The following is a 25,541-nucleotide window of genomic DNA, read 5'->3' as shown; positions in this document are numbered from 1 at the left end:
TAAGTAGCAAATGTCAATTCAACAGAAGTTAAATGCTGAAGTGTATATCAAACAATAGAAGTGAATTGACCATGGGCTAGCAAAAAAATTATATTGTACTTTCAAATGGCAGAAACAGTGTGAAAGCCTTTTTACTAACTGCCATTGCCTTTAACATAGTAGAAGTATTCCCCTATCCTCATCACCGGGGCAGCTCTGAGTGGAGCCACTTCTTTATGCATTTATTCATTCACCTTCATTCACTATTCAACAAATATTTGTTCCACATCTACTTTATATGTGAATTCATTCTAGGTTATGGGTATATGGTGAAAAATTAAACACAGCTCCTGACCTCAAGGATCCTCAAGTGTAGTTGAAGAGAAATACAAGTACCCAAGGAAGACATTTTAATACCTAAATTTTATTGAGCAGTTATTAATTGCCAGGTAGGGTACTGGGTTCTTGCATTAAGTCTTCGCAGTAGCCCTAAGGGGTAGATATTACTGTTATCATCATTTCACAAATGAGAATCTGGAGCTTCTCCCAGGGTCAAGCTAGCACATGAATACCTGGAACTGAAGCCTATATGTCTTGGAGGGCAAACCCAAAGCTCCCATACACTGCACTATCTTGAACCTACAATTCCACAAAGTGAAAGAAGGTGCTACTATTGAGGTGAGATCCAAGTTCAGTAGCAGGCACACATAAATGCCTGATGGAGCCTGAAGACCAGACAGGGGCTAGTGTGGAATATAATTTGGGATGTGACCTTGAATTATCTGGAACAATGCCAATAAGCTATGCTCCCCAATCTAGTGTGAAAGATGACATGACAACATATGCCTTTCACACTGAGGAAATTAATGGTCATGATATTATTTCTTTTACTTAAAATTTTTTTTTACAGTTTTATTGAGGGACGATTGATAGGCAAAAAATGCTGCACATACTTAATATACCCAATTTGATGAGTTTACACATGTGTGTACACCTGTGATACCTTCAACACAGTCAGTAAAATAATGACATTCATCATACCTTATTTTGCTTAGTGTCATCTCCCCAGTGGCCCCAAGGCAGAAGTATCAATCTCTCTCGTTTATGGATGAGTAAACCAAGGTTCAGGTGGAGCACATTTGCTGTGGTCACTGTCCACCAAGGATCAACTCTGAGATTCCACACAGATTTGTTTGACCTCACACCCTAATCGCCATGTTACCCATGCCACTTTTCCAATGTCTTCCAGGAGCACTCCAGTTTGCATCATCTACAGAGCTCAAATTCACTTGGTTGACAGATATAAATTCACAGGCAAATGTACTATTATTTCCTACATCCCAGTGCATGCAGAACATTCTGTAATCCCATTATTAAACGTTTACTAGAAATGTGCTTCTGCCTGATGCACAATTGCCAGCCTCAATGTTTAATTAAACTAGATTTGTTTTCATTTTAATCACATTAGAGAAATGTGTTTTTCTCAGAGTTCAGTGGTGTAATCTTCATTCCAAATGCCACCAAGTAACTGAAAACTGTATATCCCAGAGGAAGGGATGAGGGTATTACAACCTATCCTTGCATAAAATATTTTAGGGTAACAATATTAATTGATAACAGGTAAGACTGGGGTACACTATTTGTTTTTGAATCATCATAGCATCCTGGAAAAGGGTTCTATTATTATTACTACCATTTTAGAGATGAGGAAACTAAGTCTGAGTGGTTAAGTAACACACTCCAGTGTTGCACAACTAGTAGGTGGCAGAACCAACATTTGGATGTAGACAGGGAAACCCTGATACCTTTATTTAGATTAGGGATCACCAAACCTTCTCCCCCAAAGGCCAAATAGCAAGTAGCATAGGCTTTGGAAACCTATGTTATAAATATATTTAGATATTTAATAAACTTCAATATTTTATTAATATAAATATGATATGATTTGCATGATCTTTGTTGCAGTTATTCCACTATGCTGTTATAATGCAAAACCTACTATAGACAATACATAAATGAATAGGCACAGCTGTATTCCAATGAAACTTGCTTTACAAAAACAAGCTGTAATGAGCCACATTTGCCCATTAGGTGTAGTTGGGGGACCCCAGTTGAAATCACGGATAGTTGGAAGCCTACAGCTTCAAAAGTATTTGGAAGCCTACAGTTTTTACTAATCCATCAGCTTTATTTTTGGAATTGTCTTATCTGTTTGGAATAAAGAGAGCAAGAGAATCTCTAAATGGATGAGTTAAATCCCTAGAGAGACAGAGAATAGTACTACCATGTAGGATGACATAGACCTACTGGTGAGGTTAATTCAGGATAAAGAAAGAAAGAGATATAATACATAAGAGGGACAGGTACTCCATTTACCTGTAGTTAAAAATGACAACAAAACAGCTAAATATCATTTTTCTAATTCAACACCAAAGACACAGATTCCATTCTAGCTTCATTTATATTTTGCCATACCTTGCCTAGAGCAAGATTTGAAGATGACAAACAGAAAGCATTTTTTCTTTACTTCTGTTACTTCTATTTAGTAGCTGTGGTGATTTAAATATACCCCTCTCTCCTAACAAAAATAGTGCATACTTTTCTTTTAAATTCGAGAATTATGATTAGCCACCCTAGCATAGTTCTCATAGCCCTTATGCATAAAGAAGCCAGTTGATGCCTAGCATTGGTCTTTTCTCCTACCCACTCCCTGATATGTCTGTCTTCTAAATCTGAGAGAGCATTCCCTTCATTATTTCAGCATTGGTTGTCCCTATCTTGCTGCTGAGAGCTTCCTGCTTGAGCTTCAATTCCATTTTCAAGCCACTGATCTGATACTCTGAGGATGGACTAGCCCACTTGAGAGGTGGCTCAGCCCACTTCATGCTATTGAGTTTTAGAGATTTTAGAATTAGATCCTCTATTTATTAAAGCAGCAAGACCAGGCTATCAGTTGTTATAGATGTGCACATGCCTAAAATCATGTAGTGTTTAAAATAAATTTTGACCTACAGTCTCCTATTCCTCACCACCCCTGCTAAGCACCATTTTACTTTCTCTTTGTATTTCCTTCATTTTTTTTTGTTTTGTTTTGTTTTTTGTTTTTTGGATTCCACATGTAATACATGTGAGATCGTGTAGTATTTTTTTTTTCTGTACAAAGCTATAAAGGATGAATAAGTCTAGAGATCTAATGTACAGCACAAGGACTATATTTAATAATATTGTATTCGTATTACATATTGATAATTTGCCAAGAGAGTAGATTTGAGGTATTCATACCACAAAGAAGAAAGAAAGGCAAGAGAGAGAAACGCTCACTATATGAGATGATGTGTATGTAACTTTGCTTGACTAGGGTCATTTCACTGTTTATATGTATATCATGATTAAGTATACCAAAACAGCATATATACCTTAAATATATACATTTTTTTAAAAGCCAAACTAAGGCACACTGGGTTTTTAAGCCCCTTCACAGTTTGCTGACCTCAATTTTGACTCCAATTAAGTTATCAAAGTTCTAACTACCAGAATAGAAAGCATATACTGCCAGATGTGGCCCTATAGTACAAGAAAAGTGGTCACAGTTTTCTTAATCCTCTTTTAAAAAGGAAAGAAACATAGTAGGGAATCAGTAAATATTAAACTGTACAACTTAGGTTTTGGGAGCTTTCTGACTTCAATGACTGCATATACACAACAAAAATATAAGTTGTTATACAGCATCCTTGATAAGCATTGACTATAAGTAATTTACTTTTATAACAAAAAAAAATCATTTGCTACAAAACTTTTAAGCTTTTACTTTAGAAATGTTTCTTTATTGAAACAAATAAGATTTTATTGAAATATTTTTTATATTAGTAAGGTGACTATTGGTCTCAAAGGGTGGGTTTCCAAGTACAATTAAACAAAATGATAAATGGGAGGAAGAAGATTTCAGTATCCCTGACAGAAAAATACATATAAATCCAATATAGATATAAATGTAAAAAGTAAATCTAAAATCTTAGCCAAGGTTTAGAAATCTCATTACTTCATTTTTATACCTGTATAAAACTGTTGTGAGGTGCCGTTTCAAATAAAATAAAAATTTATGTAAGTAGAATACAAACTAAAATAGAACTAAAATGCCTTTAGGTTTACAAAATGAATAGCTGGATTATTTTACTGAATTTTTTCTGTGGTATGGGTGGCACCGTATCTCTAGAATCAGTAAAAATAAAGGCAATCCACAGAAAGAAAATATATTGTTCTCAGGGAACAATTGAGCTCTCTTAGAGGAGGCAAACCAAGTGAAATCTAACAGTTTTGCTTCATTTTGTGACTTTCTCCCACTATGACCTCAGAATTTTGAGCTACAAGTAGGTCTATAAGGGGAATTTTGGAATACTCTTAATAGATCTGTTCTTGAAATAAGTCAACTAAACTGAGTGAGGTGCTTTGCCAACACGTTAACTGAGAGTCCTGACCAACCCTGATCCCAGACCTTCACGGACAATTCTCTTGTTTTATTTCCATTTCCAGTGGTTGTATGTAATTCTTCTAAGAGACTTGTTCCAAGCCAACCTTCCTAGTGGTCTTGGTGAAATGAGATAGTGGTTGCAGATATCATTGATGAACACATAGGCCAAAACATTATTGAACTATTCAGAAAGTAAATCTAGCTTATTCTTATTCTTATGTATAATTATATAACTGTAGCTTACTGTCAAGTTACAGTGGCTTTAATTTTCTGATCAAATAAAACAATCAGTATAATTGTACTTTGTTCCTCCCTCTTCTGGCTTCCATTCTTTGATTTGTGCCACTCACCACTCTCATTCTTCCAACCTCCCCCTACTCCACTGGCCCCTGCAGCTACTTAGAATAAGAAAGCTGTTGATTAAAGAGACCTAGAGTTTGAGCAATTACTGTATACTTTCAAACCTCACTGCCATTTGGAAGTGAAGTCCCAATTGACATAGCCAAACTGTAAGGACAGAAGCAACTCTAATACCTGCTTTCCTTTGTTTGTAGCAACTGCTCAAATTCTCCTCTAAAAGTGTTGCTATAAATCTCTGTGGTAGAAACTGAATAATAGGACTTGAACCATTATTCAATCAGACCAGGTTTAACTCCAGGTTAAGGAAAGAGGAAATCTACATATGTCTTTGCTATTCACCATGTTTAGTGTATATCCTCTATAATGCACAATCAAAAGTAAATCTTTGGACAGCATTCTTGGATTTGGGTTAGATGAAAAATTCCAATCCTTGTTCAGCAGTCTAAGCACTTGGGAGGATTCCAATGTGATTTTTTAAAGTCACCATCCCTGATAGTCAGAATTAAAAACATTAAACTAAGAAGGCTGCAGTCTTTCTTCTCACCTGTCCATCTCTTGTCCTAATTACACCTTATACTTACTAATGTTGTAAGTGCTTTTTGACAAGACAGCAATGGTACATCAATAGCTACTGCATGAACTTGAGTAGGCAAATCAAGTCACTCAGAGGCCTTCTTTTAATCTCTTGGATCATTATTGCAAAGATAAAAGCAGGTTTCTGAAAGAGTGAAATTCAAAGGAACTTAGTAATTAGAATGGTGAAAATACTAGGTTACCTGGTCCATTTCCCTGCTTGGTTCAGACATTTCTATAGAATATGTACTAGTTTAATTTTATTCATCTAATTTAAAATGAGACACTTTATCTTTCTTCCACCAAGATAATAGATCTGTCTGATTTCTCCTCTTTGGCTTAAAATTTTTTTTTTCATTCACATCTTTTATTATTAGGGATGTCAGTTGAAATTATTTTGAATAATTTCTTTAAATCATGGATTTTTTTCTTATATCTCATATCTAGGAGCTATTTCTTGTTGCAAGGTGCAAGGTTCTATGGCACGTACAAAAGCATGCTTTCATTTGAGATATTTATAAAATCTCTCTATACACACACACCCATCAATGAGCAAATATAAAAAGTATTGCCTTTGCCTCAGCATGTAGTTAATATTCAGTGAATATCTTTAAATGTAAAATCACCTATAATCTTTAGATATATTCCTCAGATAGCCAAGATTTAATATTATATATAGTCATATTAAATAGCTAAAAGAAGGAAGAGGTATTGCTATTTTTATGTATATATCTCAAATGTTATAAAGGTTATAAGAACCTTTCTGAACATCTAAACCTTAAAAGCTAATAAAGGTTTGTTGTATACCTGCCATCTTTTAAGGTGGCCGATAGTTGTCAACTTTTTGAGTATTCTTGAGCACTTAGGATATGTCAATGTTTGGTTTCATTGTGTGTTAAGGAGGGAATTACAGAAGTAGAATGGAGTAAAAAGCTAAAAAAGAAAAAGAACTGCTTCTAAAGTGATTTTAATTTCATAGGAAAAAAATACTTTAAGGACTAATATTCAATGCAGAATAGTGGAATCTGGGTGCCAGATAAATATTTAACATCTGTGGATTTTACATAATCATTGGCCACTTTCTTAAAAGTGTTTTTTTAAAGCCCTAATTAAAAAAAAAAATGCTATTCTGGCCATCACATTTACAATGTGAATAATATTTGAGTCATGCCATAACTATAAGTTACTTCTCATGATTGTCACTTGAATTGTAAATCACAGCATTTAGCAATGCTATTTGTCCTTACTTTTGTTAACCCCTTAGTCCCTGGAACTTGATCATTTTGGGCTCTTTGCTCTAGAGTCTAGCTACCATTCACATGCTAAAGAAATGCCCCTTAAATATCAGCTATAACATCCTAGGGAAATGATTTCTAAACCCTTCTCAATGAGTTTAAAAAGGCTGCTTTTTGCTAATCCATAAACTTTAAAAGGGGCTGAAGAGGCAGTGTGACTGCTTTTTAAAAGCCAAGGTTGCAGGTTGGGCACAGTGGCTCACACCTACAGATGCATGCCTATAGTTGCACCTATTTGGGAGGCTGTGGCAGGAGAAGGCTGGAGAATTGCTTGAGCCCAGGAGGTGAAGGTTGCAGGGAGCTAAGATCCTGCCATTGTACTCCAGTCTGGGCGATGAGAGTGAAACCCTGTCTCAAAACAAAACAGAACAACAGAAAAAAAGATATAAAACTAAGGTTGCAAAGTAGGACTGTGTGTGTGTGTGTGTCTAATTTTGATCTTTAATCAGAGTTCTGGTTTGTTTTTACTGTTGTTTGTTAGTAGGGAATGTGGTGGAGGAATGCCTTTCTAGTCTAACTATAGGTAAGGGTATTCATGACTAGTATTCAAAGGGTATTCACACCCTGCAGGAACATAAATGGTTTTGTTCTGGAATGTTATGGTTAAGGATGAAAGTGAAGGCCCTGTTTGCTCAGGAAAAAAAAAAAAAGGTAATCCTTCAGTGCTCTCCATGAAATCATGTATGGAATGAAAAATTCATTGATGGGGTGAGAGGTCTCGGTGCCAGAAAGTCTTACTAGTAAATTCAGAATTCAGCCTGCTGTTCTTAGAGATCTTGTCTCCAATTCTCATCCAAAGAGTGATAGAAGGAGGTCAGATAAGTAGCACCTTGTCCCTTTAGGGAGCTGCTTAACTCTACTCATTATTATCGTGGAGTCAATCCCCACCTCATTCCCTGTCCTTCCCCTAGTCTATGTCTAGAATCAAGGATCAGAGAAGCATCAACACGTGCATCAACCTTTCTCCGATTTTCCTTCCCTTTCCCAACTCCCTCAGCCTTACCCTGTCCTCTCAGGAACTGCATTATTGCATCTCTTCTTTTGGATTTGGTAATTCTTTCCTTAGATAAAGGAACAGGGCTAAGGATAGGCAACAGGGGCCCAGCTGTCCATGTCTCCATCCTTGCACCCCTAAGGCTTTTGCCACACAAACTCCTTTGACTCCGGAGACTGCAACAGAGCTGCTTCCCTCCTCCTGCTGAGCCTTGATGGAAACCCTCATAGGAGATGGTGCTTCCTTCACCCACTCTCAGACCCCTGTTCTTCCTGGATCTCCTGAATTCCTGGCTATATCATTTAGGTTCGCTGCATTGCAAACCACTCCAAAACTTTGTTATTTATGGGCTCACATTTCCATGGCTCATGTGGGTGATGTTTTCTCTTCTGGATTGGCTTGGATGGAGCTAGATGATCTTGATGGCCTCATGTACCCCTCTGGGGCCTCAGCTCAGATGACTGAGTAGGTTCACATGGCTGGGTTTCTTTTCTCATGGACGTTCACATGGCAATCTCAGGTGTAGGCAGCAGGCAAGGGCAAGCATTCATACACAGATGGCTCTTCAAGCCTCTGCTCATATCACATTTGCTAGTGGCCCATATGCCCAAGCAAGTCCCACAGCCCATTCAGAACCCCAAGGGTGAAAAGACAGATTCAAACCATCATGAGAGGAGTAACAGTCTCACTGCCAAGAGACAGATTTTGAAATGGGATTGCAGCTATTATTTTTTCAATTTAACACACTGGAAAAGAAGAAAGGCTCTGGTTCTAATAATCATATTTCCCTCGTAAATTTTCTCCTTCCAACCCTGATTCAGGTCTCAAGTTGAGGTTGGAAATCAGTACTTTTCACTAAGGGATTGTCCTTTCTTTTCTTTAGTACGTGGCTTTTTGAAATTAATCTTGGTTCTTTCTGCCGTATCCCAAGCCTTACTCTTTTTTCCCTTTTTTCTCCATGTCTGATCATTTTGCTTTAAGTCAAATTGATTTTTTAAATGAAATGCCCATTTAAAAAATTATCCACATTCATGTTCCCTTGGATGCTTTCAAATATTTTATTTTCCTTTGCTTTTGGCATTTACGATCTATCAGTGTTATTTGTAAAATGTCTTATATTTGTATAGGGTATGTTCTCCCTTTCCTCTTTTCTTCTTTTCTTTTTAAACTAAGACAGTTATGTTATAAAACAGCCCCCATGCTGATCCATACTTTTCTCTAGACATTTCTCTGAGATCAGTACTTTGTTGTTTATCATTATCCTTTGTTTGTAGCCAGATTTGAGGCCATGTTGCAGTTCTCACAAACAAATCAATTTGAATTAATTTGCCAAGTAGAATTAACGAGGCATTGTATGAATTCAAGATATACTACAACTACTGCATCCCCTGAGATTATTTCTTCTCTGGGAAAATTTTGATTCTTGTACAACATTTTAATAGTGTATATCTGACCTTTGAATCTTGCACTAAATGATACATGGCTGCCAGCTGGTTTAATTTTTGAGAAGCCTTAAAAATTCTATGCAGCCGAACAAATAGGAGTGTAGACAATTCTTTAATTATTAACTTTATGGGGAGAAAGTTGTCTTCAAGATCGATACTCTCTGATGCTTGCTTGTTGCTAGGAGTTCTTTTTCTAATGATGTTCTAAGCAGAAGTTTGAGAAACATCAAAATAGAGAAAATATATTTCTTAGATGGTCTTTGAGGTCTCCACAACCTAAAAATTATGGGCTCCTTCTTTCAAATTATAAGCTATAAATCCCAGCAAACTCTACTCCCGGAAACTGTTTTTGTTTAATTATAAAATAGGAAAGCCTTTACTCTAAAGAGGGACCTTTGTGATTACCTGAAATTCCTTCACTCCCTAAATGGACATCTACATCTGTCACTAATATATTCTTTAGCAAAAAGAATTTCCTTCAGACTATAAGGACGAATACAAACAAAATAAATAAGAAAATCCAGTCCCCTTCCACCCCTCACACGGTGAGGAAATGGTAATAGAGTTCTTCAAAGAAACTCTAATTTCTGGGTCTTAGATGAATAACATTAGAAGTGCTTAAGGAACTTGAATTCTAAGCCCCTTTAATGTTCGCTCAGAAATAATTAACAGGAGTCAGTCAGAATAGAAAACAAGTTTGGGAAAAGTGTCCTAAATTTTACATTGTATAATAGGATGAATCTCTTAAACTCGGGAACGATATATAAAACTTCTCCAGTGTTTCATATGACCAAAAATTGGTACACATTTAGCTAGATTTAAAAAAAGAATATGGTGATGACTGAGAACTAACCTGGACTCATTAAAAAACAAATAAACAAACAAACAAAAACTCATGCATGCTAGGGTAACTTTCTCTTGGATAGCAATAGCAAATTGGCAGGTAAGGAGGATACTATAAATGCTCTGCAGAGTTTATCTTCATTTCCCCAAAGAAGTATACTGTAATGTACAGAGAACTATGAAGGGATCTTAAAGAGACCTGCCTGTGTTCCATCATTTGAAGCTTTCTGGTTACGCTGTAAAGTTCAAGGTAAACTTAAATAATAAAAGTAACATTTATTATCTCAGTTTCTATAGGTCAGAATTTGATAGCAGCTTAGTTGAGTGATTCTGGCTTAAGATGTCTGATGAGTTGCAGTTGGTATGAACTAGGGCTGTAGTCATCTCAGTGTTATCTAGGCCTGGAAGATCTGATTACCTGGAAATCTTTCACTCACATGGATGTTGACTGGAAGCATCAGTTACTCTCTGGCTCAGTTCCTTGCCTTAGGTATGTTTCCACAGAACTTTTTAAGTGTCTTCATGACGTGACTCTAGCTCACTCGAAATGAGTGGTCCGAGAGAGAGCACCTTTTATGACTTACTCTCTAAGTCCACACACTGTTGCTTCTACCGTATTTCACTGTGTATAATCAAGTCACTAAGTCCAGCCCACAATCAAGGTTGGAGAATCAAACCTCACCTCTGACACAGAGAAGTTTCAAAGTATTTTTAGGTATTTTATAGCTCCATCATAATCTTTCTATTCAGGGACTAGAATGAATGCACAAAAGATATGCTTATTAAGTTTGCAGATAATACAAAGCTAAGAGAGGTATCTCCTACCAGAAACAAAAATTCTAGAGACAAACTTTTTCTTATCATGTTTGAATGCTATTATGAAACAAAAGGAATACATTTAATGAGATATAAATACCTGTTTGAAGTTCATAAAGTATATTGTATGAATGCAACATGGAACAATTTCTTTGGGAAACCATTCAACTAGAAACTGTCTTGAGTTTTAGTTGGAAACAAGCTTAATATGTGGTCCTGTTATGATGTGGTTGTTTAAGCAACAGTTGCAAATCAGTGTAATAGGCCTCCTGTGGGTGGTGACTAGAAAAGTAATTGTTACTTTTAGATCTTTTGGGAATAATAAATTCGTTCTTAGGCATGGGGGTTCAAGGTTGGTCTAAAATGTCTGCAATTTATAAACACTGGCAATTCTATCAGATCTAAAGGGAAGGATTACTATGTCATAAGTTTCTTGAGCATCAGAGATATTAATAATGGCATGACTGTCCTGTTCACGGGATGACAATATTCTTGTGTTCCTGTGTTTGTGCAGTGAAATTGTCCTCACAAACCTCCTCCCTGTCCTCTGAGCTGTGTGGGGACACCACATATGTATGTTTAAATGAACAGAATTTTTTTAAAAAAATCAAATATTCTGACATTCTGTCTTCAAAAATATTAGTTTGATGTTCTCTACTTAGAAATAAAACACCAGACATGAGAGGAATGAGAGGAGATGGGGGTGGGTAGTGGGAGGACAAGGGTAGATAGAAATAAAAGGAAGAACAACATTACAGAGAAGCGGAGATCACACAGAGGGTGGACACGTGGGAAGGCATGGATCATGGGGAAGAGTGAGCCCCAAAATAACACTGTGTAGCTTTTGCAGCAAGGAGGAAATAAGTGATAAGAGGAAAGGCACCTGGGGAAATCTTGAAGGGATCACATGTCAAACGGCTGAAGAGCAAACATTAAAGCTTTATTTTGAAAAGGATATTTGAAAATATTTGATACCAAAAATTCTGTAGGGAAGTAATTCTTGTGGAGTTTGCCTTCTTTTTAGTTTAACTCTTCTGAATCAGGCACTTGTTATAACAAATCATATATTGAGGGATTATTATGTGCCACAGATTTGCAACATGCTTTATATACATTTCCTTTTAATTCTCACAACAATCCCATGTTGCAATTATTATTATGATCCCCTTTTAAATATGAAGAAACTAAAACTTAAAATGCACTAAGACATGGCTAAAACTAAGCATGGTTACCAGAAAGGAACTAGACAAAATTCAGACATTGAAATCAACTACTGTAGCTTCAGTGTATATTTCAGAATAATTATAGAAGGAAAGAAAGTGACAACATTTGAGGAAGGAAAGCAAATTTTATAGTCAGTTTATGTTTTGCTAATTTATAACATGGCATTTTTGAGAGGGGGTCTTAAATAAAGAATTGGTGCCAGGTTGACCTGGCATACTGAAGAAAGTTTCATTTAAAGTTGCTTGAAAATATTCTCTTAAATTATAGGAATGAATAAAGAGGTTGCAATCTCCTGGGCCTAGTTATATTAACCTAACTGGGATTGAAAGTATCCTTGATGAGGAGAAACCCTAGGAGAAATGAGCTTCAGGAAGTGAGTTACAAATGGCCTCAAAGTACAGAGAAAGGATAATGATTGGTAATATATGTTGTAATTATTGCATCAAAGTAAATCATTTTAGTATCATAATACCTCAGCAGAAATGGATCTTTGATTTGTTTAGGGTATGAAAGAGAAGTCTAATATTAACATGTATGCACAAAACATGTATATTCAACCAGCAACAAAGGTCAAGGAATAGGGCATGAACATTTGGACAGTTGGACATAATATACCAGGGTTACATCTCTAGCATGGTTTCATTCCCATTCCATAGTCTATAAGATATTTGGACATGATAGACTAGGCGTGGTGGCTCATGCCTGTTGAGAGGTCGAGGTGAGCGGATCACAAGGTCAGGAGTTCGAAAGCAGCCTGACCAACATAGTGAAACCCCATTTCTACTAAAAATTAGCTGGACATGATGGCGCATGCCCATAGTCCCAGCTACTCGGGAGGCTGAGACTGCAGTGAGCCAAGATCACACAACTGCACTCCAGCCTGCCTATCTCAAAGAAAAAAAAAAAGATATTTGGACATGGTAACTAAATATCTACAGGCTCATCAATGAGACAACATAGGCAGAGGCTAGAGCTCAATGAAATTATCAAGACTGAAAAAGGTTTTGGAAGGCTCTCAAGGCGAGGATTTACGCTCACTCCCATCCCCATGCTGTTTAAGCCTCCTTACTGGGAGAAAGAACTTTCTTTTCTAAGCCTTAGACAAGTGTTAGGGAAAGATCCTAAGAATTAAAATAAATCAAAGGCTCTCTGAACACCCAACCTCTTTTGGCTCCCCACAAGCTAAGCCCTTGCCTGAGATATTGCATTTAATTTGGATAAAACCATGCAACATAGATAATACCTTTTTTTTAAACAGGTGAAGACACCAAGACTCACCTAGATTAAATAAATTGCCCAAGTTCACAAAACTGATAAATGTCTGATTGGACTTGATTCAAAGTTCGTCTGACTCCAATGTTCCTTTCAATCATGTTTGGGCCATCTTTGCTTCGACAGTTCAACTAGCACAGCCTGGAGTTGGTAAATCCATACTACAACTTTAATTTAGGAAGAAAATGATACTGTCTACCCGTATGTATTTGCCATTATCAGAACATATCCACAAGACATGTAGAGGTGAGCTTTATCAGCCGACTTGGTGTAGGCCAGGTGATTTGCACTACTTTCCACGGTCTCCCTGGCTCAAGGAACCCCTTTAAAAGCTCCCTTACTTAACAATTCCCTTGTTCTCTGGATCTATTAATTTACTTCCCCCAAGCCGATCAGTTTTCTGTTCCAAGACATTAATTTCTTTACTTTGGCACATTGAAGGATCAAGGCTCGCAACATATAAATAGTTCTTTTTTCTTCTGCCCCAAAGGTGTGTAGTGAGGATTAATGAGATGATGCTTATAATTGCATTTTGAGCTCCTTGGTCGAAAGGCACTTTATAAATACAAGATATTAGTTCTTTGCTGAGATCCATCTATCACTTACTACAAGTGGCCAAATATTCTAGATGGCCTTTGGGTGCGCAACACCTCCCTTTCTGACTCTGAGTTGGCCTGGGATAATGCCAGAAATGTGACTCGAGCCAAGCTCAGAGTTTCTGGAATTCCCTTCCTTCAGTGTCATATACTTTCTCTGAAACTTAGAAAGCGTTCTTTGGGGAAAGACACATGGCAAGAGCCTCTAAACTGCCCTAGTACTTGAGGGCAGCAGTACCACTACATTGATTTTCTTTTGCCTCTGGTTTTAATACATAGCATTTATTCTTTGAGTGTTCATTAGACCCACAGTCTGATTTTTTAGCGTCAACAAAGCAATAAAGAAAATATTTTTCCTCCGTTATTTCAGGGCTCAAGACAAAATTCAAAAATACCTTTGGCATTCATTTTGCACAGATGAACATTGTTAGGATATTCCTATTAGCATGTCCATGTGCTTGACAACATCTCAGCTGGTATTAATAGTCTATCTGCAAGAAAGTGCTTTCTGCCAGCCTGGTGCAAATTGGCAGAACCTTTAAGCCACTCTTTCTCAACTTAGCAGCAGTATATCATCATTACCTGTGGCGGGACCAAGAAATCACATTTGTCAATGCCTAAATTGCTCTTTTACTTTCAGTGGTTTTAGAAATCCACTTTGTTTTGGAAATGGGTTTAGCTGAGTATGTTTTAGAAGATTCAGAAACATATAAAGTGATAGATAAGAGATTTAAGGGAATATTAAGGATGTTACATTTTCTATGGTCAGTTGCTCTTTGGAAGATGACTTTTGTGGGACCAAATAGAATACAGTCATCTTTTGAATGAAGGATTGATAAGGTAGTGAGATGAGGGAAGGACACCATGGAACTAATGGGCTTCCTTCTGATCATTAGAAAAGAGTTGAGTAATATTAATAAAATAGTTTAAATATGCTATACTCCCTGTTATTCTATACTAAGTCCTATGGTAAATTGAGAAATGGGGAAACTGAGGCCAAATGACTTGCCCAAGGTCACACAGCTAATAAGTGATAAAGTTAGAACTCAAAACCAGATTTGTCTCCAGAGCCCATGGTCTTAACTCCTATGCTGTATTGATTATGGCTTTAAGAGTATTAGTATACCTTCTAATTAAATAGGACCCATGTTTGGACCAATAAAGTGTAAGCACAGTGTTGTAAAAGTTCTTTTCTGTGCTACACAAGAGTTCTATTTTTCAGTTTTTCACTTGAAATAATTGTGTTCCTTGGAGACTGTTAACAAATTTTGAGTCTCACCTTAAAGAGGGATTGATGTATATTCAGGCCTACTCAAGGGTCAGTTTGCTTTCCGTGTCTTTCCCTTTTCCTTTTATCCTAAGTGGATTCACCCAAAGTGGAAAATGTGAGGTTGGAGTGTAAAGGTTGGAACTATGAACCAGTTGGGCTTCAATACTTTCACCTCAAAGTATTCTGTTCTTCACAATATTATAATTCCACAGTGCATGTGCTTGTTGCACACGTCTCCAAGAATTGAAATACTTGATATTAGAGCCAGTGGGCCAAATGAAAATGACCAGAAGAGGCCAAATGTATAACATTCTCAATCCCTTATCAAAAATAGATGGGAATAAACACACATATAATTAAGTACAATAAAATGTGACTAATATGTTTTTTTCTAAAATCCAGTCCCATATATGTGTCGGATCCACAGAAGTAATTTAAGAACGGTTTATTTGAAGATCTCTTTGTGCAATTTATAGATTTCTCAGTGTGCTTAAGAAATGAAGTTATTACATTTTTTCTCTAATTAGTAATGCACGTATGCCTACTTTTAATGATATTATGATGTTTACTACTCATAAGGCCATTCTTTCTTGAGTATAGCCATCACTTTCTGTTGAAGAATTGATTCCACACTTTGTTTAAATGTACATACTTGTTGCTATATGAAATGTATGACTGAATATCATTAAAGATTTAATAAGAACGTATGTGAATTTGGTGAGGTTTTTTCAGCTTTTAGAGTAGCCCCGTGTAAGAATACTTATGTTTAGAAGGTTGTTTGCTCTTCAATCCAACTAGCAAATGGGGCATGGGGCAAATAATTCATTCTCATGCACATGTTTCTAAAATAGTTCTTACTAATGTTTAAGATAAATTAAAATAAAAACCAACAAGAACATGAAAAGAGACTAAGAACAATGTTAATGCGGCAATTTAAACAAATTTGGTTTTCCAAATGACCTTCCATCTTTCACAACTTTTAACAGCATGCAAGATTGCTATCCTTAGTGCCAGATATTATCAATCTGGTGTGGAAAACTTAAAACTTTTTTCTAAATGTCTTTAAAGCTGAGGTGGAGAAGAATGACTTTCTGTCACTTTCAGAAGGGTCTAAGGTTGAATCATGGCCATGCTGTCCTTCCCCATGTCACCTACTGTTTATCTAACTTAGTTATTTCTTTTTCTAGCCTGTAGCATGCCCCCAGATTATTTTCTATGGTGCTTTACATTTGAAAGAGAGTAGATGATGAGGGTGGGGATGCTTGGGAGGGCCAAGAGCCCTAAGTATTTGGAGGAAGTAAATTAATACAGCTTCTTAATTAATTTGATGCAATTAAATTCTAGACATTTGGAATTTTAGTTACTTCTGATTTTGCCCTGCATTTTGCTAAGAATATGTAGCTTTATAGTTGCTATTGACTTCACTAATCTATTCCATAGTGAGTAGCATGAAGGTCATTAATATATGTAATGTGTAGCCAACAATGGCAGATACAGAAAACCCAAAGTATAGGATACATTCAAGGCAGATCTGGCCCAAGCCAATTACCTTTTCTCAGTATGGTATTCTGTTGTGTCTAAAACCCTGGGGGATGAATGAAATCCTTTATGGTATCTGCCACCTGTAGGGTAGGATTATGAGTTATAGATGTAGGTTTGTTTCAAAAAGGTACACGTTCTTTTTCTATGAAAACATCTAAAAAGTTTACCCAACTTTATTTTTAATGAATAGAACGTTGTACCAAGACCTACCAAGGTAGACCATTATAATGATCTCTAATCAATAGCTATAGTCTTTCACCATGGGCTATTGAAGCACCAAGAAATTAAGTTGCCTTTCTCTTTTTCCTCCTTGCCTGTCCTCTCTCTCCATTGTTTTCTATGAGAAATGATTCCTTGAGGAAAATTTTAAATTATCCACTGCAATTCAAAACTATTAATTGTTTTTATTGCATTTTATTTTTTGATACATTAATGTGTTATACCCTGTACCAACCAGATACGGTCCCAAAACATAGGCTAGAAGCACATTCATAGTTGCCTGTTTGTTTTATAAGTTCTTATTTTTAAAATTCCTGGTAGTAAAGATATGAGTCAGCTTCTTAGAATAATTTGTCTATATGAGAAGTGAATGGGGAACCTTGTGAACATCCTCCAGTATTGCTACCCTTTTCCCATCCTACACCCCCACCTTCCCAATACAGAAGGTAGGTACAAGTTTATTCCCAGGTGGAATCTTCCCAGCCAATAATGACTCCTATATGGAGATGGCCCTGCAATTGAAATGCTTTAGCATGCCCCTGTTCATTTGGTCTGATGCTATATGCAATTCTAATATTCTTTATGGCTTTAAGATTTCTTTGTAAATTGTTTCCAGGCCACCTGGTTTGAGATTTTTCTTTCATTTTTAATATTGGTAATTTGGAATGGAGTTCCCCAAGTTGCAATATAGGCCTGTGAATCAAAGTAATGAATTACAATTCACTAATTTCTGCCAGATCAGTGTGAGGTTGGTTGATGAGATAGAACAGTTCCCAAGGCATGGCTTCATCATTCTGTTATTTGAAGCATATTCATTAAGGGTGTATCTCCACAGTACCACTCTCCAAGTCTGTCCTAATTATGGAAACCATTCAGCAGTGGTAATAACAGTTATGAAGGAAGAGGGGGGCATACTAGTAGTTAAAACCATTATGTTTGAGCCTTGAAACTAATTAGATATTTCATGCTTGGAAGAAGTATTCCTAACAGGCTTCATGAATGGATGCTTATGCAGGAAGGTCCTCTCATAGTAAGGTAAGAGAAAGAGAAAGAAGGAGGGAGAGAGGAAGGGAGGGAAGTGGAGGGAGGCTAAAAATATACAAAATCAGTGTCTATTATAAAATATAGGTGCTCAAAAGGCTACAAATGTTATATCCCTCTATTTATAATTATCTCTATTTCCAGACTTTTGAGTTTCCTTATTTTTACAAATGTGGAACAAATCTGGAAAGACAGTGATATAAAAGGTTATCTGTACTGATCTACCTCTTTGACATAGGTAATGAGATGCAAGGACACCCTTTATGGAATAAGAAGTCTCCCTTGGCCATCAAGGCTTAAATTGTCCTCTCTGCCTTCCCTCTGTCAGAACATAAAGCTGTTGCAAACACTTGAGAGGAGAAGAAAAGACAAGACATGGCCCTGTGTTTCTGATGGGAATACAGTAGATTAATAGTGGAGCTTGCCTGACTGTGGAGTGAGGGTTCCCTCTCACACGTGAAACTGATCTGACAGCTGAATTACTCATGGGTCAGGGAGATCCTTGTGCCTCAGCTGGCCCAATTAAGGTGTGGTTGAGATGAGACAGAGAGAGAGTGAAGATAAAACAACCAAACCACTTAAGGATTCCCATTCCATGCCACTTTTCCAAAACATGATGGAGTACTGCATGGCTAAGACTAACCTGACCTTTAAACCTATGGACCAAGGGCAGAGTGACTTCAACTCCACCTCTACTAAAGATAAATTGATATCTATCTCTAAAAACTTCATAAAACAAACCAAAAAACCTAGGATGTTTTTTAATGACTTATTGACTTTTCAGATTGTTCTTTAAGCTGTTTTTTAAACTTTAAAGGCAACACTGATAATGAACGCTTCCAAATGGTAAAACAGAAAATCCCCTTCAAATATAATCGGCCTGTAGAGGAGTGGCTGCAGGAAAAAGGTAACCGTCATTAAAACTTTCATTTTAAAATCATTTGATCCTAAACCCTCATTTTTAAAGCCTGCAAATAAATGTTCCTTAAATGATAATCGCCTGCTGCATAAATGACTGTTTTAATTTTCATTATAATTTGTGTCAGCTTCCACCTGCCATATGTTGATAAATCATGCTATAATACATTGCCATTAAAAGACAGTTAAAGGGACTAACTTCTAGCCTGCTATCAGCATGACAAACACAAACAAGAAATTCCAGGAACTTCTAAAACAGAAATGTATTATGGCAATTTAACCACTGCATGACATTATTTATTAATTTGTTTTAAATTACCTTTTACACCAAAGCTTTCTAAAGAAGTTTCAAAAGTGCTTTTTAAACTTACACCTTGAAGCTGTTTTGGCTTGAAGCATGGTTAACAAAACAAACAAACAAACAAAAAACCATAGATTGACTCTTGTAACTTAAACTACTTAAAACAAATATTATAAGGGGAGCATTTTTTTAACATTTGTTCTTAAAAGATGAAAAAGATGAATTTTGCCTTTAAAACCTACAGAGGCAAAATTATTTTCTAAGAGATTGTGTCCTAGTTGCTGACTGAAACTAAAAACAAACACAAACTTATTTTACACTTTGGTTGTGTGGATACCCTTGTGTATTTGACGTTTTATGCAACAAAAGTGTAAGTAGTTAACATAATGAGTTGGAAAAGAAAAGGTTCATGAAAGGCAAAACAGCAGTCTCTGATTTGCTGGAGACAACAACCACTGTTAATAAAAGAGGGCAGCGGTTATAACTGATGTTAGAATTTTCCTGTGTAGCTTCTAGGTGTTAGGAAATAAACCATTGTCTTTCAATGAAAAAAAAAGTCTCTAAGAAGATATTTACTCTTTTTTGTTATTGTTGAGCCAATATAAGCTACTCTTGTCTCAGCACCTTAAGGGAGCTCTTAACATTTGTAGAGGTTTCATTGAGTTACATAGAAGAAGTAACCAGGTATATTACTTAGTATACAACTTAAAGAGCAAAGGACTATTACAGTTTTAAGTTGGAGGAAGACATTCAGACCTTTAAACGTGGAAAATCCTCACGGAGTCTTAACTGTTTGCCCTGTTTTTAATGTATGTGGTCTAATTAAAAATAAGAATAACTCTAAAAAGCAAATAATTTTGTTTAGTAATCATCAGCTCATAAAGTCCCTTTAACATTGAAGACAATGATTGCCTCACTTTAAACAGGAAAAGCAAACTAGATGCATGTCTGAGTCTCATGTGCCTGAGAAACTTTTTTGTTTCTTTCAATTTTATGTTAATAATATTTTATTTTACTCCATTGCCTTTTAAGTCTAAGTTTAATAGCATGCCAGGCATTTTCATTTGTATAAACCATTATAAAGTTATTAGTAGGCTTTTAGTTTTTCTTACAATAGAATTGTTATCCGTTGGCTTTCACATAAAAGGATGCTTTCAAATATACAAGTTGAGGGGTTGGGATGGGGGGAGGGATGGTTGAGGTGGGACGGGGGAAGATATCCTAGTTTCTTAATTAAATATATGTATGATTATATATGCATATAATATTGAAAAGAATTATTTTCAAACCGTGAGTTTCTCTTCTACATTTTGTTCGCTGAAAAAAAATGTTTGTTGTAATTTGGGTGAGTAACATCTATTCATTCTATTGTCTTACCTCTTCCTCTGCCTAGCTAACCCTCCCTTCAAAAGGAATAAAATATACCAAAGACTTGTAAAGACAATGAATATAAAGGGTAAAGATAGATGGATGATTAGACAGATGCATTTGGAACTATTTGGAATGCCTCTTTGGAGTTATTTCTGTCGCTGGGGAGGAGAAATGGGTCATACCTTTCCCAAGTCTCTTTTCTGGCTCTGTCTACTATTGACTAACTTCTGACCTTAGACAATCCACTTAACCTCTCTATATCTCAGATTTCCCATCTGAGGATAGGAAAAATAATACTGCCTATTCCCCAACGGTGTTCTGAGGTTTAATTAATTAGTCTTTGTGCAACACTGACTGGAGACATGCAAAGATTTAATTTAAGCAGTATGTGAACTTGGTGTCCAAATGAGGTAATAATTAATGACTTCCAAGAGGATGGGCATCTAAAACAAAAAGTAACCTGCTACAATTCCTGTACTGGTGTTATAACAAAATTTTGTATTAAGAAAGATAAAATAGTTCTCAGATTAGGATATATATACATAAATATGCATATGTGTATGTATATATATGTTTTTATGTACATATAATGGTCAGTTATTATCAGTTATTATAAAAATCTGATCATAAGCCATGAGTGAAAATAATGAGAATAATGAGATCTGGCATTGATTTTGTGAAATCTTGGGCAAATGATAAAAAGAAACTGGTCAGTTCTTCACATTCTTCATAGGGAATGAATAGTGATGGTTATTTCTGTTATTCACTAACCCCTGTTTATCTGAGAGATAAATTGATCAGAGGAAGGGATGGCAGGACACTGAGAGTGCTCTACTATTCCTTTACTGATTGCTTGCTTTGCCATTAACCACCTAATCCAAGGCACAGGGGGCTAGGAGAGGGTTTTACTACAGCAGAAAAGCAGATCTAGCCAGAAACAGACCATGAAACAAACAAGCAAACAGAAAATCCAACACTTCCTTTGGCAAGATGAAAAACTGAAACATAGAGAACCCCCTTTACTGTCACACTCCACCAGGGTCTTATTCTCAAGAAGTGATGAGTCAGATCTCTCTCGGAAAGTAGCTGTAGTCAGGAGTAGAGGGGCACTTTAATCTTGCAGCCCAGGAAACCTGCCTTGCCTTTCCTGATGCTTGGGTCAGTCTTGAACAGGCAAAGAGCACTTTGTGGAGTGAATGATGGCAACTGGAATGAAGGAGACTCATCATCTCTAGCCAGTGTAATTCGGCTTTGCATTTCAGTTTTCTCTGACCCTCTTTGTATTTGTAAGCATTGGCATAATAACACCACTGGAGAAATAAGATGAGAAACTATTATAGAGGTTATCTATGTGAAGTATTTTCAAGAATATTAGAATGTGAGATTTTCTACCGGTAATCAAGTATAACTGTTAACTTATCACCAGTGCTGAACTATAAACAAAATAAAGAGATGGATAAATATCATGATTGGCCAGCAGTTGTGTATACAGAAGGTATCTCTTGGCATTGAGGCTGTCTAATGTAAGACACTGAATTTTTATCCTAGAAATCTTCTACTAGGCAGCTGCTTCTAATTTATTATGTTAAGCTGCTTCAAATGCCTCTGTGGAGTTGAGGGAGAATTTATTTTCCCATTCCATCATTTCATTTCTTTTGTAGTAAGCTCAGGGCTTCCAGAAAACAAACAAACAAACAAACAAACAAACAAAAAGACAACCATTAACAATAAACAGTAAAGAGGTATGAACTCCAGCAGATTACTTAGTGTTATTATGCATTGAACTTTCTGCTGCATCTTGTGTGAAGAGGACAGAGGACAAAATACAGACAATGATGCATATGCACAACACACTAAATGAATTGCTGAGAAAATGATGAAAATCTATGAGATCTGTTTTGATCGCACCCTTGAGATCTGGGTAATTCTGGAATCATTAAGGCCAGGAGATCCCATTTTCGGATTCTGGAGATTTTTATAAAGTATAGATCATTTTCACTGTAACAAAATTCTCTGGCCAATTCACCATACTGCAGTGTTGAAAGCTTCCAGAGGGGTATTATTTAGAAATCATTCTTGATTAATGGGCACTATGAGTCACCCAGTGAGCAGAATTAACTCTTGTCTAAGGAGTATCCACTGACAGAAGAGCATTCTCTTCTCTGCCACTTCCATTTCTTTCATCGTTATACATTGAGAAGGTATTTCACATTATACACCAGGAATTCAAGGATAGGTCAACATTGTGTAGCCTTGAAGACCATATAATAGTGGTAGATTTTTAAAGCCCAAACATGACATTATCCCTCTATTCATATTGAAGATTATAAAGCAAAAACTCAGTTGTTAAAAACACTCTCCTTTTTATTAAGTAGCCAGAAATAACAAAATTGTTTCTAGTTATTTCTAGCTAAGGTAATTCGGGTGATTAGATTAAGAATGAGTGGAGCATTGTTTGATCACTAAGTGGAGAAAAATTCAGAAGGCATATATTTAATTCCATTAATACGTCTTTCTTTTTTCCTTTCTTCATATGGAAAAGCGAGATGAATTAATCTGCAGAAATAACAGTAAAGAAGGCCTTAGCATGTTGCTGTTCTGATAAATTGCAATAAGTTTTAAAAAGCCCTTTGAGTTTTCTTGAGAAAAAAAATCTCGTACTTGAGAGAGAGTTTTATAAGTAGAAAGAGTTGGGAGTAATTTTAGTTGGGTTTCATTCTTCTAAACTCTATACTGGTATGATTTTTTATTTTGATACTTTTCAGAGTGGTATAAATGGTGTCAACGTGGAAACTCGAAATAAAGTGAGCTACTGATACTCTTCAACTCATTAACACACCTCTATGTCATTTTAAGGAGTTTTGTGTGTTGCTTTCTTCATTAATACCCATCCACTTTAAAAAAATTTATTAAATCTGAAGGACAACTTCCCCAGGACTGGAGCATTACCAATATGCTTATATTTCATACTGAGGGAATACTTTAGTTGTGGGTCCATAATCCATCCTCCTAAAAACAAATTAATAGAGATAGGAATTTATCTCTCATGATTTTGTTAAACAGAAAATAGAATATTATGCCCTATGAAGATTTATGGGAAATGTTTGGTGATGAGAAATGATATGTTTGGTGACTAGTAGTTCATTTTTACAAGTATGCAATGAATCCAAGTCTCTTAACTAAAATTTAATTTCAGCTAATTTAATTATCAGACCTAGTTTTTAAATTTAGTTTTCTGAGTCACCTCACTGAGTTTTTTTGGCCATATATTATTCTTTTCATTCTCATTATTTTACTTCATAGCTTTAAAAATTAATGCAGTAGGTGTCTGTAATTTATTCTGGTCATCACCTGATTTGAGTGTTTCTTTCTGTCATCCACAATTATATACCCAAGAAGACTGTAATACTTCTTGTCATTGAACCAAGTTTTCTTCTTCCTCACTATAAAGAAAGAGGGGCTTGATTGTTCAAGTTATCAAAGATTTTCAGCTAGACAGTGGAAGAGATAACCATAATGAAATGTTACTTGCTAATGTCAGTACTGAGGTTTTGTTGTCTATTTTTTCCTCCCCTTCAATTGCTCAAGGAAACCTGTTATGATGCCTGGTCCATTCAGACCAGGTAAGGCAAACAGGGAAAATGTATGAGAATAATAATGTTTCCTCCACCCAACCCACTAGGCCGGCAGTTAACCATCTTCAACACTCAGGCGCAAATAGCCATTGGTGGAAAGGACAAAGGACGCCTCTTCCAAGGCCAACTCTCTGGGCTCTATTATGATGGTTTGAAAGTACTGAACATGGCAGCTGAGAACAACCCCAATATTAAAATCAATGGAAGCGTTCGGCTGGTTGGAGAAGTCCCATCAATTTTGGGAACAACACAGACGACCTCCATGCCACCAGAAATGTCTACTACTGTCATGGAAACCACTACTACAATGGCGACTACCACAACCCGTAAGAATCGCTCTACCGCCAGCATTCAGGTAGGCCCTTTTCCAAATATTAATTGCGTCTGCATTTTTGTCTTTGAAACATTGTTATCATGGTCATTGTTTTATGTAGCTAAAGAGTTTGAATTACTATGTAAGAGGGATGCCGGCCGATACTCATAGTAATGAGACCCAGGAGAAGAGAAAGGTGAAGTCATTGCTAAAGAAGTCATAAAAGTCTGTGGCACTCATAGGTTGTTATTCTTATTGTATTTATCACTGAAATAGTAAAGTTGTTATTCAAAATGAGCAATGGACTACACTTTCAGTATGAAAAACTCTCTCCTTTAATTTTATTACCTTTTCTTTTCAAATAGAAAGGGAAAGGAGGGGAAGGAAAATTTGTTATCATATGAAAGCCTGTATCCTAGTTCAATTTCATTCACATTCTCCAGATGGCTTTGCTGTAACATGAATCATTCATTATTGAGGTCAATGGGTACCATTAAATCAGGGGCAGTTAAAGTTAGAAGTGCAACTAATCCTTGTAAAATGCAGTCTTTGTGTTTGTTATCAAGTCCTGATTAATCAAGTGTCAGGTTTGTGCCCATTTTGTTTTCTTTATATTTGATCCAGATACTAATTACAGTAGAAAATTTGAAGGTTTGAGTTTGGCTATACCGGAAGTCCTTGTTTTTGTGGCATTTTTTTTTTCCATTTGAAAGTAATTATATCCAAACTAAGCTTAATACTTTGCTGACTCCCTTGGCATTTGATAAATCTAGTTAGTAGGGGGCAGGAGGTTAACTGAGTTATCAACCTTAAATGCTCTGGCATACCATAAGACATTCTAGTCGCTTGTGGGACAATTACTTACCCCTAGCCTAGTTAGTGTTAAGAACATTCAGTAGATTAGCACTTGTCCCATTTGCTTCTTAGTTTTAAGACATTATCCAGGAGCTCAGTTGTGTCTTTAACATCACCCTTACATTGACTCCAATGGACATTGTTAACTTAAAGTCAATAATCAATTATACCACCTATATGTTCCCATTTTTCAGAATTAAATATATGTGAG

The 25,541-nt window shown here is 36.2% G+C and overlaps 1 protein-coding gene and 1 long non-coding RNA gene across 12 annotated transcripts in view; one reads left to right on the top strand and one right to left on the bottom strand.

Annotated features, from left to right (window-relative positions):
* The window catches only part of LOC126959504 (neurexin-3-beta), a 578,654-nt gene that overhangs the window by 394,802 nt on the left and 158,311 nt on the right, over positions 1-25,541 (top strand). For 6 of the 10 annotated variants that reach the window (XM_050798730.1, XM_050798727.1, XM_050798723.1 and 3 more), the window contains exons 4-5: positions 18,755-18,844; positions 24,210-24,517. In XM_050798730.1, the coding sequence (XP_050654687.1) occupies positions 18,755-18,844; positions 24,210-24,517 (398 nt within the window). The remainder of the gene's footprint in view (positions 1-18,754; positions 18,845-24,209; positions 24,518-25,541) is intronic. The other 4 variants (XM_050798732.1, XM_050798725.1, XM_050798731.1 and 1 more) reach the window with 1 other exon arrangement.
* LOC126959594 (uncharacterized) overlaps positions 1-25,541 on the bottom strand; it is a 92,280-nt gene that overhangs the window by 9,498 nt on the left and 57,241 nt on the right. The gene's annotated exons all lie outside the window — the stretch shown is intronic.

This window comes from Macaca thibetana, chromosome 7, assembly GCF_024542745.1.
Source record: "Macaca thibetana thibetana isolate TM-01 chromosome 7, ASM2454274v1, whole genome shotgun sequence".
In the NCBI taxonomy this organism is placed as follows: domain Eukaryota; kingdom Metazoa; phylum Chordata; class Mammalia; order Primates; family Cercopithecidae; genus Macaca; species Macaca thibetana.
The sequence above is the reverse complement of the archived record's forward strand: the minus strand, read 5'-3'. Positions and strand labels throughout refer to the sequence as shown.